General features: G+C 43.7%; 1 protein-coding gene across 1 annotated transcript in view; it reads left to right on the forward strand.

The window, feature by feature from the left end:
• PREP (prolyl endopeptidase) overlaps positions 1-19,229 on the forward strand; it is a 143,953-nt gene that overhangs the window by 11,788 nt on the left and 112,936 nt on the right. Inside the window, exons 3-4 of the mRNA XM_069598252.1 lie at positions 16,777-16,910; positions 17,987-18,117. Coding sequence (XP_069454353.1) covers positions 16,777-16,910; positions 17,987-18,117 — 265 coding nt within the window. The remainder of the gene's footprint in view (positions 1-16,776; positions 16,911-17,986; positions 18,118-19,229) is intronic.

The following is a 19,229-nucleotide window of genomic DNA, read 5'->3' on the forward strand; positions in this document are numbered from 1 at the left end:
CATCTATTTCCCATGAAGTGATGGGACCGGATGCCATGATCTTAGTTTTCTGAAGGTTGAGCTTTGAGCCAACTTTTTCACTCTCCTCTTCAGAGCAGCAGCATATTGGGTGCTCAGTTACCACATGTGGCTAATGGCTGCCAGTATTGGACAGTGAAGATTCAGACCAACCTTTCTTGTGAACGTTGATGTGAAGACTATAAACAATGATAGCAGGTTAAAAATAAAAAAGGAGAATTTGTCACAGAAATTTAGTTTAATATTATTATATCCATAGATTAAGTAAACCTATATAACTAATCTAATCTAGGTAATGTTTCAAGAATTTTTTATTTTATTTTATTTTTTTTAGTTTTTATTTTTTAAATTTTAAAATCTTTAATTCTTACATGAGTTCCCAAACATGAACCCCCCTCCCACCTCCCTCCCCATAACATCTCTCTGGGTCATCCCCATGCACCAGCCCCAAGCATGCTGTATCCTGCGTCAGACATAGACTGGCGATTCAATTCTTACATAATAGTATACATGTTAGAATGCCATTCTCCCAAATCATCCCACCCTCTCCCTCTCCCTGTTTTAAGAATTTTTTTAAAAATCCAAAACTAAAAATAGTAATAGCTTTAATAGTAAGTATTCAAAGCAACCTGAACACTAGACTGGAATAACTCTGTCACTACTGTCTTCATATGTTTGCAAAACTTTGACCAGTGCAATAAAACATGAACTAAAATTTGTAGAGGATAAAATAAAATTATCATTAATTATCGGTTCTGTGATTATGCATCTAGAAAACCCAAGGGAAACAACTGAAAACAGAATGAGTTGAATAAAGCATGTATGTATGGAATAAATATAAAATCAATACCACTCATACATAACATCAATGAAGAGGAATCAACCCACCCAGTAGCAGCAACAAAAAGTAAATACTTAAGGAATAAAGAGTTTTCAGGCCTACTGGGCAAGTAATAGTGTCACTTCAGATAGAAAAGGGCCAGTTTCGAGTGTTATTTTTAATAGTGGAAAATTGAAAATCTCCATTTCCAACAGTGGTTTAGCATTGAAGTTGAACCTGGTAGCCGTGCTTGACACAGTAGTCCATGCATCTGTTACAGCGTTGGGCTGTAAGCTTTGCTTTGCTAAGTGGAAAGTGCTCCTGGTGGAGCAGGAAGTGGGAGAAGGGTGCACGAGTGCGGCGCTCTTGGGGATGACGACTTTATAAAGTGCCTTTTTAGGTCTCAGAGACAGTGGTTTGTTGCTGTTTGCTCGCTGTTCTAGAAGAATCTGTATGGAAATACAAACTTAACAAAAGATAAAGGGAAGAGTCTGTATTGAAAGCTCTGTAGACATCTGCTAACTGCAGTGTACTCTGGAGGTAGATGTCTAAACCATAGTGAAGTCTCACTGGAGTGAGTGGGACACCAGGGAAACCTGGGAAGTGAGACGGTAGAGGGAGAGGGTTTACTCACTGAAAAGAATTTGAAGACTGTGAGGCAGGTCCCAGCAGCGGTGAGCCCATGCTTCCCAGTCAGCAGGCTCTCCCAGCTTGTCCTCCGCAGGTCATGGAAGGAAGTGCGTGCAGCCGTGTTGATGTGTGTGTGCAGCCTGATGCTTTGACTCTGAGGGGACTTGAGCCTCCAGACTACTAACAGTAAGACGCCCACCCCCACCCATTGACTGTAGTGTGCATGTGATTCACTTCCTAATCTAGCTTCCTAAATTTCCCGGGACAGACAGGCAAGTGAACCCCAAACCCCGCACTCCGCCTTAGCTCTCTGTAGCATGTTTCCTTGTCTCAGTTGGTGTCTTGGCCCTTTCGGGTGAGCCCTACTCGCGTCTCACTTCAGCTCTTACCACGGGCCGTCTCCTCGCTTCCTGTCTGTAAGCCAGTCGTGCGCCCCTTGCAGGGGGCTCACACCCTTCTTCCTTTGCCCCGTCTGTCATCCATCTCTGTGGTCAGCAGTGGCTCAGTTGCCAGGCCCAGTGACTTCACCGTCATCCTGTGTTCTTTGTGCAGATGGACCACTCTTCCTGGGGAATTGTAGAAGCTTTGGTGTACACTGGCAAGGGGACTGCTCTGCCCCCTCCGCCTTGCGCTGCCCTTCAAGCGCTTGAAGTTTGCTTACACTGTTCTTGTCACTGCAGCAGCCATCTTGCTCGTGGGTCCCTGAAGTGAAGTGAAATGAAGTGAAGTCGCTCAGTCGTGTCTGACTCTTTGCGACCCCATGGACTATATCCTACCAGGCTCCTTCGTCCATGGGATTCTCCAGGCAAGAGTACTGGAGTGAGTTGCCATTTCCTTCTCCAGGGGATCTTCCCGACCCAGGGATCGAACCCTGGTCTCCAGCATTCCAGGCAGATGCTTTAACCTCTGAGCTACCAGGGAGATGCTGGGAGGATACCAAATGCATATTTCTTTCTCCTGGCCTCCCCGCCCATCATGGTGCAGTCAGTCCACAGGGCACCATCTGCTCCCTTTCCTGATAGTGAGAAATCCTCTGCATTTCTGGGCTTGGTTTTGCAGCCCTGAAGTCCAGATAGACGCAGCATCCTTCTCACCTTTTGAAGAGCCTCCCCATTTCACTCCATCTTGTTGCAGCTTTGACCTCTTGATTGAATTCCAGAACTTGTTACTTAGTGAAGGGGAGATACTTACAAAAGGGGAAGAATTTACATCTGTTATTGTAGCTAATTGTCAAGTCTAGCTTCCACAGAAGCCCTGTCCTGGGGCTTTGGTCCAGGAGGTAAGCAAATGTAGGATACCAGCTGCAGATATCAAAAGACCAATTTGTTTTTGCCCTTCCCTGAGAACTGCCTTGGGCTAAATGACAGTACCAATAGCTCTATTTGCCTTGTGGATCATGAGAGAAGATCTCTTAATAGGAACCACACACCACCGCCCCCCACCGCCCCGCCCCACCAAATGTATGTTTACTCCTAAAAAAGTATCATTTGTTTCATAGAGGATCAAAGAAACAGAGATCTTCTTTTCTAAGACATTATTTGCTCCCCACCCCCTATTTGGAGGAATAGTTAAGGGTTGCCGGTTATATCTTTTGAGAAGGGGCTATGAAGGTAGTGAGCAGAACAGTCCCTCACTTTTACAGGTAAGGAAGCTGGAAACATCCCCTTCCCCTGCGTATACTCCTCCCTTCCTCTGCAAGAAAGATTTAAATCTCAAAAGACTTCCGATCAGCTCTAGGATGTTAAATAGCCTAGGATTGCTCTGTAGGTATTTTAATGTCACAGAGGTTCAGTGGAGAACAGTGTTTAGGGCAGTCAGCTCCTCTCCCTGGAATCCTATCTTCTGATATGTGGTTTTCTGCTCACTTTTGTTGTTGTTCTTTAAGACTGACCCTGAAAGGATATAGCAGGAAGAGCTGCCCTCTCTGTGCTGATAGCGGTCTGGCCTAGATTTCCCTGTGTGGTGCGGCCTCCCTAGTGTGGGACATGGCCATCATGGGCAAGAACTGACGAGGGGCTGGGGAGCTGAGATCCTTTTGTCCACTCGCATCTCCCCGTCAGGCTGTCAGGCAGCAGAGCCTACAGAGGGAGAGCTTGCTCCAGGATGTACGCGCATGTGAAGGGCCAGTTCAGTGTCTCTAAGCCAGCAGACAGCAGATGAAGCTGACTGGGAGTGGAGGAATACTGGATATAATTCACAGCATCGAAGACTGGTTTCGGTTTGCAGTGTTCTTTTGTAGACTTTAGGACAGACTGTGAACATGGTTTTTGTACTGTGAGTTTCCAGACATTGCTGGTGTTGCTTCTGTTGGGACACAGGGTGGAGGAACGGAGTATTTGCCAGATGGGACTGGAAGTCGTAGCCTTTAGGCTTCCATTTTCTTGACCTGTGAGTACAGCCAGATGTCTTACCTGGGATTTCTTTTCTTCATCTATAAAATGAATATAGTCACACTCAGTTCATCTAGAGCCAAGCTTTTAGCAACACCCAGCTGAGAAAATGCATGTAACAGTTCATTTTCCATGCTCAGCAGAGCTCTATACAAAAGTGGTACAGCTTAGGTGTTGCTGCTTCAATGTATTGAAATGTAGACCTTCAGACTCTAGTCCTCTTATTTGCTTACTCAGAATGTTGAACTTTAGAGATATCTGTGTCTTTTTATTTTCATCTACAAAAGTAGGCAGCATTTTCCTTTTGAAATCTAGTGTCTTAGAAAAAGATACCTGTATTTTGAGCATTGAATCTCCACCTCTGCCCGTGGTTGGAATTGTGACTTGTAAGTGTAGTTTTATTGTTCTAAAGTGCAATGATTAAACTAGGCCAAAGATTACCTTGAAGCTGTTAGGTAAACACCTCTTTTAATTGGTGTTTATGAACCCATCGTGAAATGCCCTACCCCCCATTATTAATGTTTCATGTAAGGACCTGGATTGAGAATTACTACTATGTTGTTCCTTCTCTACTAGAAACAGGAAATGCTTTAGGTAAATATATTACCAGTTATTATCTCAGTCTCCAAGACTTCTAAGGTCTTAAAATGTTTCATCACCTACAGAAATGTTTAGCCTTAGTATGCTTTCTTGTAAATCCACAGTTGAAACGTGTATTTAGGGAACCATGTCCTTTTGATCTCTGCTTGGGGTAATTGTCCAAAGTATGATAGAGTTTGCTGGTACTGGGCCATCCTCTTTTCTAAGCAGTCCTTTCTTTTGTCTTTTTCTTGCTTTCTGCAATGGGATTTTTGAGGCAAGCAGCTGAAATGAATTCTGGCGACGTTTGGCAAGTAAGGAATTCATAGCAGGGACATTGAGGCCAGCTTCTGGGTGGACTGGAGAGCTAGGCTTGGAGCAGACAGGAACCAGGTAGTTCCTGTGCTCCATGGTGGGAATTTCCACTTTTCAGGCAGCACTGCTAATGGCATCAGTGATTACCGCCCTTCAGCCCTCTGTCGCTTGCTCGCTGACTGCATCCCGGGAGAGGGAGTTCTGTGTGGCCAGGCTCCAGACATGTTTGTGCTCATCCCTCGGCTGTACTGTGGCAATGAGACAAGATTTGGTAGAAACCTTGGGGACCTTCTTTCGCTTCTGCAGCGACAGGACAGCTATGTGGAGTTCTCTCACTAAGCAGGGAGAACCCTGGTGAGGAAGATGGACCCTGGCAGCCCAAATGCCACAGGTCCACTGGTTTCCTTCTCTGTCCCGCCCTGTCCTGTGTTTACTTGTGTCGCCACTAATCGGAACATTAGATTACCTGGGGGTGAGGAGAAGGATGAGCTGTTATGAGCAAGAGAAACGTGGTCCATGACAGCTTCGAATCACATGCCATCCTAGGCAGACCAGAGATTGGAGATGGTGAGCCCCTTAACCTTTGAGCTGCTGGAGGTAAGTGCCAAAAGGAGGCTGAGCCACACCTTGAGTAGAGGCTGGGAGTCTTGCCCCATTTGTTCACCATCAGGGAAAGCAGCCCCCAAACCATTGATGAAATTCTTAAGGTGCTTGAATACATTTAACATTAATATTTTCCCCATAAGCACTACTCAGCTTTGGTTCCAATAATCTACATTTCCTCTGTGAGAAATGTTGACATCAGACATGCTATCTTTGGGAAAACAGTTATTAAAGAACCAGCAACTAAAGAACGAAGACAACTGTGACTTCTCTGAGCTGCTTTCTTTTCTCTTAGATGTCCGCCATGTCCAGGGGGAAAGCACTCAGTGTTAAAAACCACCTGTGTGTGCATGCATCTGTGCTTAGTCGCTTCAGTCGTGTCCAACTCTTTGCAGCCATGTGGACTGCAGCTCACCAGGCTCCTCAGTCCATGGGGTTCTCCAGTCGAGAACACTGAAGTGGGTTGCCATGCCCTCCTTCAGGGGATCTTCCCAACCCAAGGATCGAACCCTTCTGCTTTGCAGGTGGATTCTTTACCCACTGAGCCACCTGAGAAGCCCAAAAATCACCTGGGTACTTGTTAAAAATAGACATGCCCAAGATCTACTTTAGAGTATCTGATAGGAGTAGGAATCTGTTTCCCAAGCACCTCATCTGGTAATTGTTAAGATCCAGAAAGCTTGGAAAAACTGCCTTAGAGAATGCTTAGACATGATTAGAGAACAGTAATACCTTTGCTTTATAGAGATGATTAGAGAACAGTAGGGAGAAGGCAATGGCACCCCACTCCAGTACTCTTGCCTGGAAAATCCTATGGACGGAGGAGCCTGGTGGGCTGCAGTCCATGGGGTCGCTAAGAGTCGGACACGACTGAACGACTTCACTTTCACTTTTCACTTTCATGCATTGGAGAAGGAAATGGCAGCCCACTCCAGTGTTCTTGCCTGGAGAATCCCAGGGACGGCAGAGCCTGGTGGGCTGCCGTCTCGGGTTGTACAGAGTCGGACATGACTGAAGCGACTTAGCAGCAGTAGCAGCAGCAGCAGAGAACAACAATAGCTTTGCTTTATAGAGGGCACTTTCAAGGAGCTAAAATTCTCATAGATGCCTCACTTGTTCAGAGCATCTTTGTAAACTGGAGGGATTTTATTTGTGATTCTGATTTTTCTCATTGGGGGAAATCAAGGCGCATGTCATAATAAAGACTTCCAGAACTCTCCTGTACAGCACTGGATGGCACTCTGACCATTTGGAGCATTTCTGTGTATAATCCTCCACATGATTTTCTGGACCTCCAGTTGCCTCTGTAAAATCTCATACCCTTCTTGTTTTTATCCCCGCTGGCACTGCCTGGTTCAGGCGTGCATTGCCACCGAGCTAGACATTCAGTAGCATCTGAATGTCTCCCTTCTTCCAGAACTTCTTTTCTACCCTGTTCTTCCCAGCAGCAGATGAGAACTCTTCCAAGATCTTGGAACCTATTTATTCACGGGAAAGCAACAATGTATAGTTTTTTAATGAATAGCTTTAGAGGTAGGCAGGTTTGAATTTTAACTCCACAATTTTATCAGAGGTGTGACATTGGTCATGCTTATCAACCTCTCTAAACTTCAATTCTCTAATTCATAATTTGGAGAAAACTACTATATATGGTAGTGGTAAAAACTGAGTGATAATGTTAGTGAAGCATGTAGCAGAGTGGTAGGCACAGTTCAGTTCAGTTCAGTCGCTCAGTCGTGTCTGACTCTCTGCGACCCCATGAATCGCAGCACGCCAGGCCTCCCTGTCCATCACCAACTCCCGGAGTTCACTCAGACTCACATCCATCAAGTCAGTGATGCCATCCAGCCATCTCATCCTCTGTCGTCCCCTTCTCCTCCTGCCCCCAGTCCCTCCTAGCATCAAAGTCTTTTCCAATGAGTCAACTCTTCACATGAGGTGGCCAAAGTACTGGAGTTTCAGCTTTAGCATCATTCCTTCCAAAGAAATCCCAGGGCTGATCTCCTTCAGAATGGACTGGCTGGATCTCCTTGCAGTCCAAGGGACTCTCAAGAGTCTTCTCCAACACCACAGTTCAAAAGCATCAATTCTTCGGCACTCAGCCTTCTTCACAGTCCAACTCTCACATCCATACATGACTACTGGAAAAACCATAGCCTTGACTAGATGGACCTTAGTCGGCAAAGTAATGTCTCTGCTTTTGAATATACTGTCTAGGTTGGTCATAACTTTTCTTCCAAGGAGTAAGCATCTTTTAATTTCATGGCTGCAGTCACCATCTGCAGTGATTTTGGAGTCCAAAAAAATAAAGTCTGACACTGTTTCCACTGTTTCCCCAGCTATTTCCCATGAAGTGATGGGACCGGATGCCACGATCTTCATTTTCTGAATGTTGAGCTTTAAGCCAACTTTTTCACTCTCCTTTTTCACTTTCATCAAGAGGCTTTTTATTTCCTCTTCACTTTCTGCCATAAGGGTGGTGTCATCTGCATATCTGAGGTTATTGATATTTCTCCCGGCAATCTTGATTCCAGCTTGTGTTTCTTCCAGTCCAGCATTTCTCATGATGTACTCTGCATATAAGTTAAATAAGCAGGGTAACAATATACAGCCTTGACGTACTCCTTTTCCCATTTGGAACCAGTCTGTGGTTCCATGTCCAGTTCTAACTGTTGCTTCCTGACCTGCATACAGATTTCTCAAGAGGCAGGTCAGGTAGTCTGGTATTCCCATCTCTCACAAGTAAGTGCTTAATAAATGGTTGCTATTGCATTTATTATTAAGTGGCTTAAATAGCACAGGGATTATCTGCTTGATCATTTAAAGCTTTAGCACTATCTAGGACAGGTTCTTTTATTGCAGTTAATTCTTGGGCTCTGTTCATATCTCCTTTTATTTGGATCCATTTTAGTGGTTTGTATTTCCTAGAAAATTGTCCATGTCATTGAGATTTTAAAACTTACTAGCATGGGGTTATGTGAAATATTTCTTACAATGACCTTATTCTCCAGGTTTGTGTGTCTGTCTTTATCATTTCAAATTTCCAGTGTCTGTAACTTCTTTCCCCTTTATAATTAGTTTAGCCAGAACTTTGGTTGAATGTGGTGTTTTTAGAAAGGAATGGTTCTAGAACTTTTAAGTTGTATCCTTTAATTTTCTAACTCATTGATTTATTTTTATTTTATTTTTTTGTTACCTTAAAGATTTTCGATTAGAATGTTTAATTAATATTTCACTCTTTCTCGTTTACTGATGATCACTTTTTCCAGGCTTTCTCATACAGCCCTCCGGCAAGCTTCTGGTGGGTTCATCCTCTTCCAGCCTGGGGTGCTTGAGCTGAGGGGCTCTTGGAAGAGCTGTATCAGTCAGAACTCATGATAAACGGCACCTTTATATATTTTTTTTAAAAAAGAGCTGAGAGGCTCGCGTAACTGAAGATCAGTACATGCCGTAAAGCACAGCTTGATCTAGGACTGCTTGTGATATTTCTGTTAACCTGTCTGTCCCTGTCTCTTAGGTAATCCGCTCTTCTGATTGTTTTGTTTTCCAGTAGCCTCTCCCACGTGATAGAGAAAGATGGTCCTTGCCCCTTCAGGTTTTACACAGCCCAGATGTCATGAGATAACCTCTCCTTCTATTGTTCACCTCGGTTCCTAAAAAAGGATCCTGGTTGCTTGTCCTGGGTTCATAACTACGTTATTGACTGTTATATGTCAAAGAGAATTGATGGAAGATTCTGCCTGTGAAAATGAACAGGGTTTACTTATGTGAAGAATGTAGAAAGGAGTTAACATAGTTAAAATATAGACAGGGGTATCACTGACATTTTATGACATTTAGTGTAAGCTGCTGGCACCCAGAAATGATAAAATCTGATCAAGAGAGGGTGAACCCCAGACTTCCTGAAGGTGTGACTCATTTTCCAGACCTAGCCTTGTATCTGGGTGTAGAGCATCTTCCCTGGGCCACACGTACTTCATCCATCACAGTGTGGGCGCTGCCCTTCAGCACATGGCACACCCAGGCCCTGACTTCTTCCCCCGAGCCTGTTCCAGGTACGCTCCTGAATCTGTGCTGTGGACTCGATCAGGTCAGCTGCCTCGATGTGTGTGAGTCATTAAACAAACCCCTGGACCAGCCCTGAGCCTCCTTCTGCATGGGTGTCCTGCCCGGCCCTGGATGAATCCCTGGATCTCAGGGAGGGGAGTTCTGATGGCTAGCAGAGGTCACACCTCACCCACCACGCCACCTCCAGTCTATCAGTGGGGCATCCTAAGAGACTGAAAAGAAACAGATGTCAGCTTCAGGTGTTTTTGTCACATTCTAAGAACTTTAATGGCAAAAGGAGAGGAGGACGACAGAGGATGAGATGGTTGGATGGCATCACGGACTCAGTGGACATGAACTTGGGCAAACTCAGGGAGATAGTGAAGGACAGAGAGGCCTGGCGTGCTGCAGTCCATGGTGTAGCAGAGTCAGACACGACTGAGCAACTAAACAACAACAAGAACTTTAATTCCTAACAGATTTGCTTTTCTTATTTTTGAAATAGTCTTGTTATCGTTTGGATTTCTCATTGATACAAGAGTTATTCAAGAGAGGATATGTATGTGTTTAACTTCTTCCTGGGTGGGTTTTAAGTTAGATTTGGACTTGATGTGCAGATGGCCTCTGTCCATGCCAGGCTCCTGGTCAGTAGTAGTATGTACACTGAAGAACAGAGCCAGGTCAGGTTAGTGTTCCACCTGGGAATGAGCTCCCTGGTAATGGCGAGGTTTGAGACCAAGGCTTGAATCTAAGGTCATAGCGAGACTTTCTGCTTCCTTCCCCTTTGATTGGCAGTAACTCGCCCAGTGGGGGAACAAGTTGATTTGCCCTCCTGGGGACAGGCAGAGAAGGTGGAAAGAGACCTGGAAGGGCTTTTGGAAGGCTCTACCTGGTCTGTCACCCACATGCAGCAGGAAGCTCAATGGGGGCCTTCCTGCCCTGAGAGTAGACAGGGACCCACTTTTAATTTTTTTTTTCTTTATTTATTGGCAGAATTAAATTTGGGGCAGTTTATTTTCAAAAAAAAAAATCCAGTTAAATTGTTATGTTTTGGATTCCAATATTTTCATATTTCAGACATTTTTGGTGTGTTTAAAACTACCTTGAAACATTTTGGTCCTGTGTAACATTTTCAAATTATGAAAGCAAAAAATTTCAATAGCTCAGAGAGCTAAAAGAATCACTAGCTAAAAAATACCTGATGAACTCACCAAACAAGAAGGAAAACTGAATCCATCTGTTGATGCCCTTTACTTACTTTGTAGTCACACTGGGCTTTTAATGTTAAAAGATAAGCCTTATGGATTTTGGCATCTCACCAATTGGATTCAACATTTCTTGTCCTTGGGGTTTGTAGGGGTTTGTGGGGCCAGGAAGAGAAAGGCACCTCCCTGGGTCAATATAACAGCATTATAGTTACAACCGTGACCCAAAGAAGCTTTTCTTGGAATTTAAGATTTCCTTTTTGGTCTGATCTGATGTACTGGTAATGTTTGTAAATGTTCAGAGAACACTGGAAAATATGGTGTGCTTTTTTTTTTTCATTTGTGGGGTGTCAGTTCCTAAGTGTGTCCTGTAAAGTACGTGACTCCATTCTTCTATAGTCTCAATTTCTAGACCCGTTTCCTGGAGCAGCTGCCTCTCACTGTGTTTGGCACGACCTGCCTCTAGTTTTCCATGTGGCCACCCAGCCCTCCTGGCCCTGGGTCCTGCAGCCTCCCAGATGGACTGTGCCACCTCTTGTCTTCTTTTCTGTGGGTGTATCCTTGCACCTGGGGAGTCATTTCTGAACTCTGCTATACTCCCAGCAAAGAGAGGGGGTCTGGGTGCTTCCCACTCTGGCCTCCAGGATGCTCTCGGCTCCTTACTCAGGACTATACAGAAAACACCGCCAGTCCGTGCTGTGACACCAACCACTTGCCTTGACCGTAGTTGCTTTAACCAGCACACTCATATATATACACATGAGTGTTTGTGTCATCCGCACGTTTGTGTGCGTATGTATATGTACACATGTGTATGTATACATGTACACACACCTACATATACACCCTTGTGTGTGTAGAATTTGCAGCTAAAACTCCTCCAGGTCTGTGGGATGTAGGTAGCATTATCCCTGGTTTCACTCGAATGGTACCCACGCCACAGTCAGTCTCCCAGCTGGAAGTCTCTCTCTGCCATCAGACTGCCTGCCTGCCCCACTCTCTGAGGCCCACTCCACCCTGTCCTGGGAGTGGCTTTCCCTTCCTGTGTTCTCCTAGAGCTTTTATCTTTATGTGTGTGATTCATCTTTTTATTCCTGTATTGTGCATCGTGATGCTCTGTGTTGTTTTTTAGTCGCTCAGTCATGCCTGACTCTTTTGTGACCCTCCCATGGACTGTAGCCCACCAGGCTCCTCTGTGTGTGGGATTTTCCAGGCAAGAATACTGGAGTGGGCTGCCATTCCCTCCTCCAGGGGATCTTCCACGTCTCCTGCGTTTACCACTGAGCCACCACGGAAGCCCTGTGTGTATTATATACTTTATCTAATAAGTAACCTGTGCATCCTCTTTATTCATATATGTAAGACTTGTGCTTGTAAAAGGACTTGAGCTGTTTAGTGGGTTGATGTGAGGACAAGTTGGAAAAAATTCTGGAAACAGTGAAGGTAAAGGCATCTCCAGCTCCCAAACTGAGCAACACTTTGCAGGTAGCTGTGTTTTCTTTTTATTAAATTATGGTAAGAACATTTAACATGAGTTCTACTCTCAACAGTGTTTAATGTGTATAGTATAATATTGTTAACACAGTGTTGTACAACAGGATTTAGAAGTCTTGCATAACTGAAACTTCCCTTTGAAGGTTTCTAATAGTTAAGGCAAAATGAAATGTGAATTGGATTTCTTAGCTTTGAGCAACTATTCTTAGAAAAAATGTGTTCAGACTCTTCCATAGCTATAAAATCTAAACTCGTGATCCTCTTTAAAAAGCTCAGCTGCTGGTGTCATTTCATGGGCTTTCGAGTTTCAGTGATTTTAATAATACCCTGGAGTATGAGTTTGGATGCTGAGACTCCTACAGGACAAGAATAATTTAATTCTCCTCACCCTGCTTCTTTATCATCATACAATTGCTCAAGTTTTTCTTTTCATTATCCTTATACTTCTTCTTCCTTTCCCTCAAATGTGTTCTAATTTCCAGAGGAAGATGTCAGACTGTTAAATCCATAAATGACCAAGAAGTCATCATTGGTATTCTTTGGGACCCTAAATTTCACAAACCTCTTAACAGAAGTTTTATCTGCACCTTCATGAAGAGGACCTGCTCATATTATAAAGATGTGTGTTATGATAGAACTTAGATTGTTAAGAACTCGAACATTGTTTGTGTCTAGGTATTGGAAGGGTGTCATCTTTAAATATTGCTCTAGTTAAAGTAATTGACTAACGGTTGTGGGTGACATATTGGATATAATGAGCCTGGTTATTTAGTAGCATTGTTACGACTGTTCTGATGGTTTTCTGAACATTTTGTATGAGAAGAGCCAGCGTGCCTGCTTTGTTGTGAGATGGACTCTGTGGCAGCAGTTGTGATTGTACCGAGAGAAGCCAAGCAGCATAGAGAATCCATGGGTGAGCACAGCTCACCTTTGCAGGGAAAATGAACTACGGATCTGTGGCTTATGGAGCCACTGTGGCCCTCCTAGAGCCAGGGTCAGGCCTAGGCGCAGCCTCATACAGACACAAAGCAGAAGGACTAGGGAAATGAAGGCCGCAGGGCTTCTTCCTCAGAGGACCCGCAGTGGAAAGGGTCCTTCTAGGACTCTCGGCCTGCTGGGTCTCAGGGTGGGAGCCCTCAGTAGCTTGAATGTTCTGCTGAGACCCTTCTAGTAACCAACCATCTGACCGAGATGTGAGCGTGGGCTTACCCATCTTCTCTGTCCACACTCCCATTCCTCCCCTCTGTCCCATCCCTGCTCCTTTTCGAGACAGGCCATTCTACATGGACTTGTCTGTCACCAGACTACTGCCTGAGCCTCCTAACCAGCTTCCCTGTTTCCGCTTTTGCTCTCCCATAGTCTGTTCTCCACCCAGAGCAAGAGGAGCCCTTTTAAAAGGTAAAAGGCCAGGTAAAAGAGTAGCAGGCCAGGGGTCAGCCTCAGGCACTGTTACAGTGACTGAAAGAACCTAACTCTGGCCTCAGTGCTGTCGCTAACTCACTGAGTGACCCCGGCCAGGTGACCTTATTACCACCTGCCTCCACTTCCGTGTCGGTAAGGCTGCACACCCAGGGTGACACGGAGCCAGCAGTAAATGGGGCTTGAGATGCTCAGGCTCCCACCTCCCACGGAGATAGGGGGATGGACATAGCGGACAGGTGACCCAGCAGAGACAAAGGCTGGGAGGGGAGCTCAGTGGACTGAGGCCAGGGACAGGAGTGAAGGTCATGTCAAAAGGTCCAGTTTACTTCACCCATGAAATCAGGTAATGCTTTTGCTTCCCTGGTGGCTCAGACGATAAAGAATCTGCCTGTAATGCAGGAGACCTGGGTTTGATCCCTGGGTCGATAAGATCCCCTGGAGAAGGAAATGGCAACCCACTCCAGTATTCTTGCTTGGAGAATCCCATGGACAGGGGAGCCTGGTGGGCTACAGTCCATGGTGTTGCAAAGAGTCAGACATGACTGAGTGACTAACACACACAACCCACCACCCCAACCCCCCCTAGAATGCTGTGCATACACATACCCACCCCTCAACTACCGCCCCCCCCAGAATGCTACACACACAATACACCCCCCCAGAGTGCCAACACGCACACACACACACCATACCACTGCACACCACACCCCCACTCCCACCCCACCCCAGAGTGCTGCCCACTGTGGCTTTGCAGCTGTGCATCGATTTTATAACTAAAAAGCAAAAAGTATCTTTGTGGACACTTTGTAATGAGATAGAGTGGAGTCAGCAAACTTCCTGTAAAGGGCCACATGGGAAATATTTTAGATGATATGAGTCACCCAGGTCATAGGTTTTCCACCCTTGCCTGCACCCAGCTGTTAAAAATATAAACCCTATTCTAGGCTCGAGTACCATAGGAAAGCAGGCCATGGTGAGGTTTGCCAATCCCTCATGATAGGCAGTTGGAGTTGTATTTCTGTGGCACTCAGTTTTATTTTCTGTTTGATTGAAATGAGAAATGTGACCTGTAACTGTTTTATTTCTCTTGAATTGATCCTCTTGCAAAACTCTTGTTAACTGTAGTCATACCTCATACTCTTTCCCGCTTGTTTTCAAGCACATTATAAACCTTGAGTTTTAGAGCAGCTTTCTCTCAGCACAGAGTCATGGTTCTCCAGCATGGGGTCATTGCTTTGTGTAAGGAGAGCCCATTTAAAGACCATTTTGGGCTGGGTGGGCCCTTAGGTCTGGATGGACTCTGACAATAATGCGTCTTTTGTGTGCCATTCCGAATATAGTAAGTTGTGCATTTCCTGAAGTTTTCTCCTATCAAAACGGTTTGCCTTTGCGTAGATATCTGATTCAATGTTCAGTTGAGCTGATACATTTATTCATGCTTCATTTCTAATAGCCAGATGTGAATTATTATGAAGCCCAGATTTTATAGTATTACAGTATTATTATAGTATTATAACCTTTCTGACTGCTTAGTTATAAACAGGCTAAGCTTGGATACAACTGATCTGTTGTAGAAACTGTCACTTCCTCTGCCAGCATCTCCTGATCTCCTGAGGCTACCTCTTGCTTTTCTTCCAAACCATTGTTGTCAATAAACTTACTCAGTGCCACCCACTTTCCAATGTTTGTTTCTTTCTTTTAAATATTCTATAGTTTCAACATTTAGCGAAGTTCTTGAGTTGACAAGGGTAGTAGGTCTTGGAAAAATTGTCAAAAACAAAATTGATAAGCTAGTACCTGGGTATCTCTGGCTTGGTTAGATAGTACCTGGGTATCTCTGGCTTGGATAGATAGTACCTGGGTATCTCTAGCTTGGTTTCTTTGTATCTGATATTTGGGGATCACTGGCTGCTGAAAAGCCGGGAGCCTTGGCCTGGGGTGAGTGCCCTTTCTTGAGAGTGTGTTGTCTGAGCAGTGGTATGGTGTGTTCATTGAGAACAGATTCAAGAACTGGCCCTGCCACTTCCCAGCTGCGTGATGTTCGTCAGCTTTTGAACCACTCTAAGATTTGGCCACCTGATGCGAAGAGCTGACTCATTTGAAAAGACCTGATGCTGGGAAAGATTGAGGGCAGGAGGAGAAGGGGACGACAGAGGATGAGATGGCTGGATGGCATCACCAACTCAATAGACATGGGTTTGGGTGGACTCCAGGAGTTGGTGATGGACAGGGAAGCCTGGCATGCTGCAGTTCATGGGGTCGCAAAGAGTTGGACACGACTGAGCGACTGAACTGAACTGAAGACTTAGTCTTCCCATCCATAAAGTTGGGCTGAAAAAGAACCTTCTCCATTGGAATATGAGTTCTAAATGAGTTAATACTTGCTTGGTACAGAGTGCCATGTGAGTATTACTATTTATTGAGGGAAAGTATGCTTTTGCTGATATATTTTTCAGAAATCTGTTTTCCTGGTTTTACTGAGATATAGTTGATGTACAACACTGTGTAAGTTTAAGGTGTACAGCATAATGATTTGATCTACTTGTAAAATGAAGTGATTACCGGGACAAGTTTAGTTGACATACATTGACTCATTCAGATAGGAAAAGAAAGAAGAAAAAAGTTTTTTTTCCTTGGGATGAGAATTCAGGATTTTATTCCCTTTTAACAACTTTTATATCTCTTAAAGCAATGTCAGTTATAGTCATCATATTGTACATTACATACCTAGTACTTAGTTATCTTATAACTAGAAGTTTGTGCATTTTGACCACCTTCATTCAGTTCCCACTTGCCTTATCTCCTTCCTGCCTCTAGTAACCACAAATCTGATTTTTCTATGAGTTTGTGGATTTTGGTTTTGTTTTACATTAGTCCACATGTGAGTGAGATTGTGCAGTATTTCTCTTTCTCCGTTAGACTTAATGTCCTCAAGTTCTATCCATGTTCTCACGAATGGCAGAATTTCCTACTTTTTTAATGACTGGATTATACTTGTCTATATGTAGTCCACATTTTCTTCATTCATTCGTCTGTCAGGGGACACTTTGGTTGTTTCCGTGTTGTGACTATTGTAAATAATGCTGCTGTCAACATGGGGGTGCAGATGTCTCCTCAATATAATGTTTTTGTCTCCTTAGGATATAGTCCCGGGAGTGAAATTGCTGAATCTTGCTGGTAATATTAATGCATAATACTCCATGTGGAAAATTTTATATCTGACATGCTTTGTTCATTTAAATTTTCTCTCCAGGCTTTCGTGGAGGCCCAGAACAAGATTACCGTGCCATTTCTTGAGCAGTGTCCTATTAGAGGTTTATACAAAGAGAGAATGACTGAATTGTATGACTATCCCAAGTATAGCTGCCACTTCAAGAAAGGGAAAAGGTATGTGAACTTGCTTTCATTTCATTTTCTTTTTGCTTTTCTAATTAGTACTTTCTTAAATTTTACAGTACAAATTCCAAATAACTTACCAGTTTATAAACTTTACAAACATTATAAAATCAATTCATCTCTATGCTTGACTATGAAAATAGTAATTTTTTTTGGTCTGTTGTCCACATTCTTAAGGACTAAGAAATTTGGCAGAGATGTGTCCTAGGATGAAACTAGACTGTAGGAATTAGTTGTCTTGTGGCTAGTAATTGGTGAGATAGCATGATTCATAGACAGCAGTGGAGATTTATTTGCCTCTAAAATTAATCCTCTTTGGCTTATACTACATGAAAAGACTTTACTGGATGCATTTCTTCCATCCAAGAATGGCAGTAGGCCAAGAGGGAGCACCCATTAACTCACCTCTCTTGTTCCTCTCCCTCTGACACTCACTTAAAACATAGCCTCTTGTTCACCTTTTAAGTCTTTTTGGAACCACTACCACAGATTTACTTTAGAAATTATTAGACTCCCCCGACACAGGGATCAGCAAAGTATGCTCTGCATGCCCAGCCTCGCCCACCTCCTATTTTGCAAATGAAGTTTAAATGGCACACAGCCATGGTCATTTGCTTGTGTTATTCATGGCTGCTTTTGTACCGCGACTGCAGGATTGAGTCTGTATGGTGCCCAAAGCCTAAATAGTTTGCAGTCTTGCTCATTACAGAAAAGGTTTGCCCGCCCCTTGCCCTAGGGGCATGACTAAGGAAGGGAACTGGTACATTTTAGCAAATCTGCTGTCTTCTCCACTGAAAAAGAAAAGTTACTGCTTTACTGAAAATCAGTTTTCATTTTAGCATATAAAGCAGACTTTATTTAGCTGATGTGCAGAATCACAGTGAATTATTTTAATACCTGAAGCAATTCAGGTAACAAATTCTAGGTACAGGGAGCTGGTGGGACCTTCCACTCTAGTCCCCTGGCACAGCCTATCTGCAATTGTACCTTTGTATGTTGTTTTTCCTTTTGTTTCTATGTGTTTGGTTTTACTCCTCAACTAAATAAAGACCGTCTCTGTCCCCCAGGTATTTCTATTTTTACAATACAGGTTTGCAGAACCAACGAGTATTATATGTACAGGATTCTTTAGAGGGTGAAGCCAGAGTGTTCCTCGACCCCAACATACTCTCGGATGATGGCACAGTGGCGCTCCGAGGTGAGGGCTCCATAGCCAGGCCCGCGGGAGTCCTGGGGCCCGCGCTGACAGCTCTGATGTGGGTGCAGTCGTCCCACCCTTGAGAGACCAGACACAGTGTGAACCATATTGTGGAACAGACGCACATGCAGTGTTGGGAAAGCTGATTTCGGCACAGTATATTTAGAACACATGAGTGGTCATACCTTCTGACAGCATGAAGCAGAACTAGAGAATAATTCACACTGGACCTAAATTAGCTCCTAGGGCTTCTGGGATCTTGAAGAATCATCACCATTTCCTATAGCATCTCTGAGACCTATCTGTATTTGGAAAAAAAATTAATTCTCTTCCAAAAGAAATTTAAGTTGCACAAAGAATGTTTTAATTGTACATGTAAAACAGGAAAGAATATGAAGTCTACTTCCTTGACAAGAAAAAGTGATGAATTTTTAAATTTAGTTGATTGTTATGATGTTAGGATTAAAAGTATAAAACACAGTTTTGTAGAAATTTGACAACTTGTTGCTTTGTCCCCTGAGGATGCAAGTTTAAAAACTGAATGAATAAGTTTTGCTATATGCAGAAATATGTATTCAGCTGCTGTATGTCTCCTGAGTAACCTCCCCCAAGATAATCTCCAGAGTCAATAAGATTACCCCAGCTTTGTGCCATAAACACCCAACTTTAGGGTAAGAATATTGTCTATACACTGTATCTATCTATGGTTTACAAATTGTACGCTCTGAGAGTCATCACTGACTAGTATTCTAGATGTTTAGTTGAGTTGGCTCAGCATATTCTATTTTTGAAAAAGCTCAAGTGTAGATTCAGCCCTACAAAACTGAGCAGTTGGAACTCTGAAGTCCTGTAATCGATTAGATGGGAATTAAAGAGACCTGTCTCAGCAGATGTGTGCAAAGACCCCTTTATAAAGTCAGTTAGTCATTTAGTGCTTTCTCCCCCTCTCCCCCAATATTCTGTATATGTAAATGATGATCCTTAGTCTAATTAGTACTGAGAGTAATCATAATCAGTATTGGAAATAAGATGCCAGCAAATTTATTGTGAGTATTCTTCATTGAATTTGATCTTGGAGTTGTGAAAGAATTTAATACACTGATACTGTGCAG

This window comes from Ovis canadensis, chromosome 8 (genome assembly GCF_042477335.2).
Source record: "Ovis canadensis isolate MfBH-ARS-UI-01 breed Bighorn chromosome 8, ARS-UI_OviCan_v2, whole genome shotgun sequence".
Classification (NCBI taxonomy): Eukaryota; Metazoa; Chordata; class Mammalia; order Artiodactyla; family Bovidae; genus Ovis; species Ovis canadensis.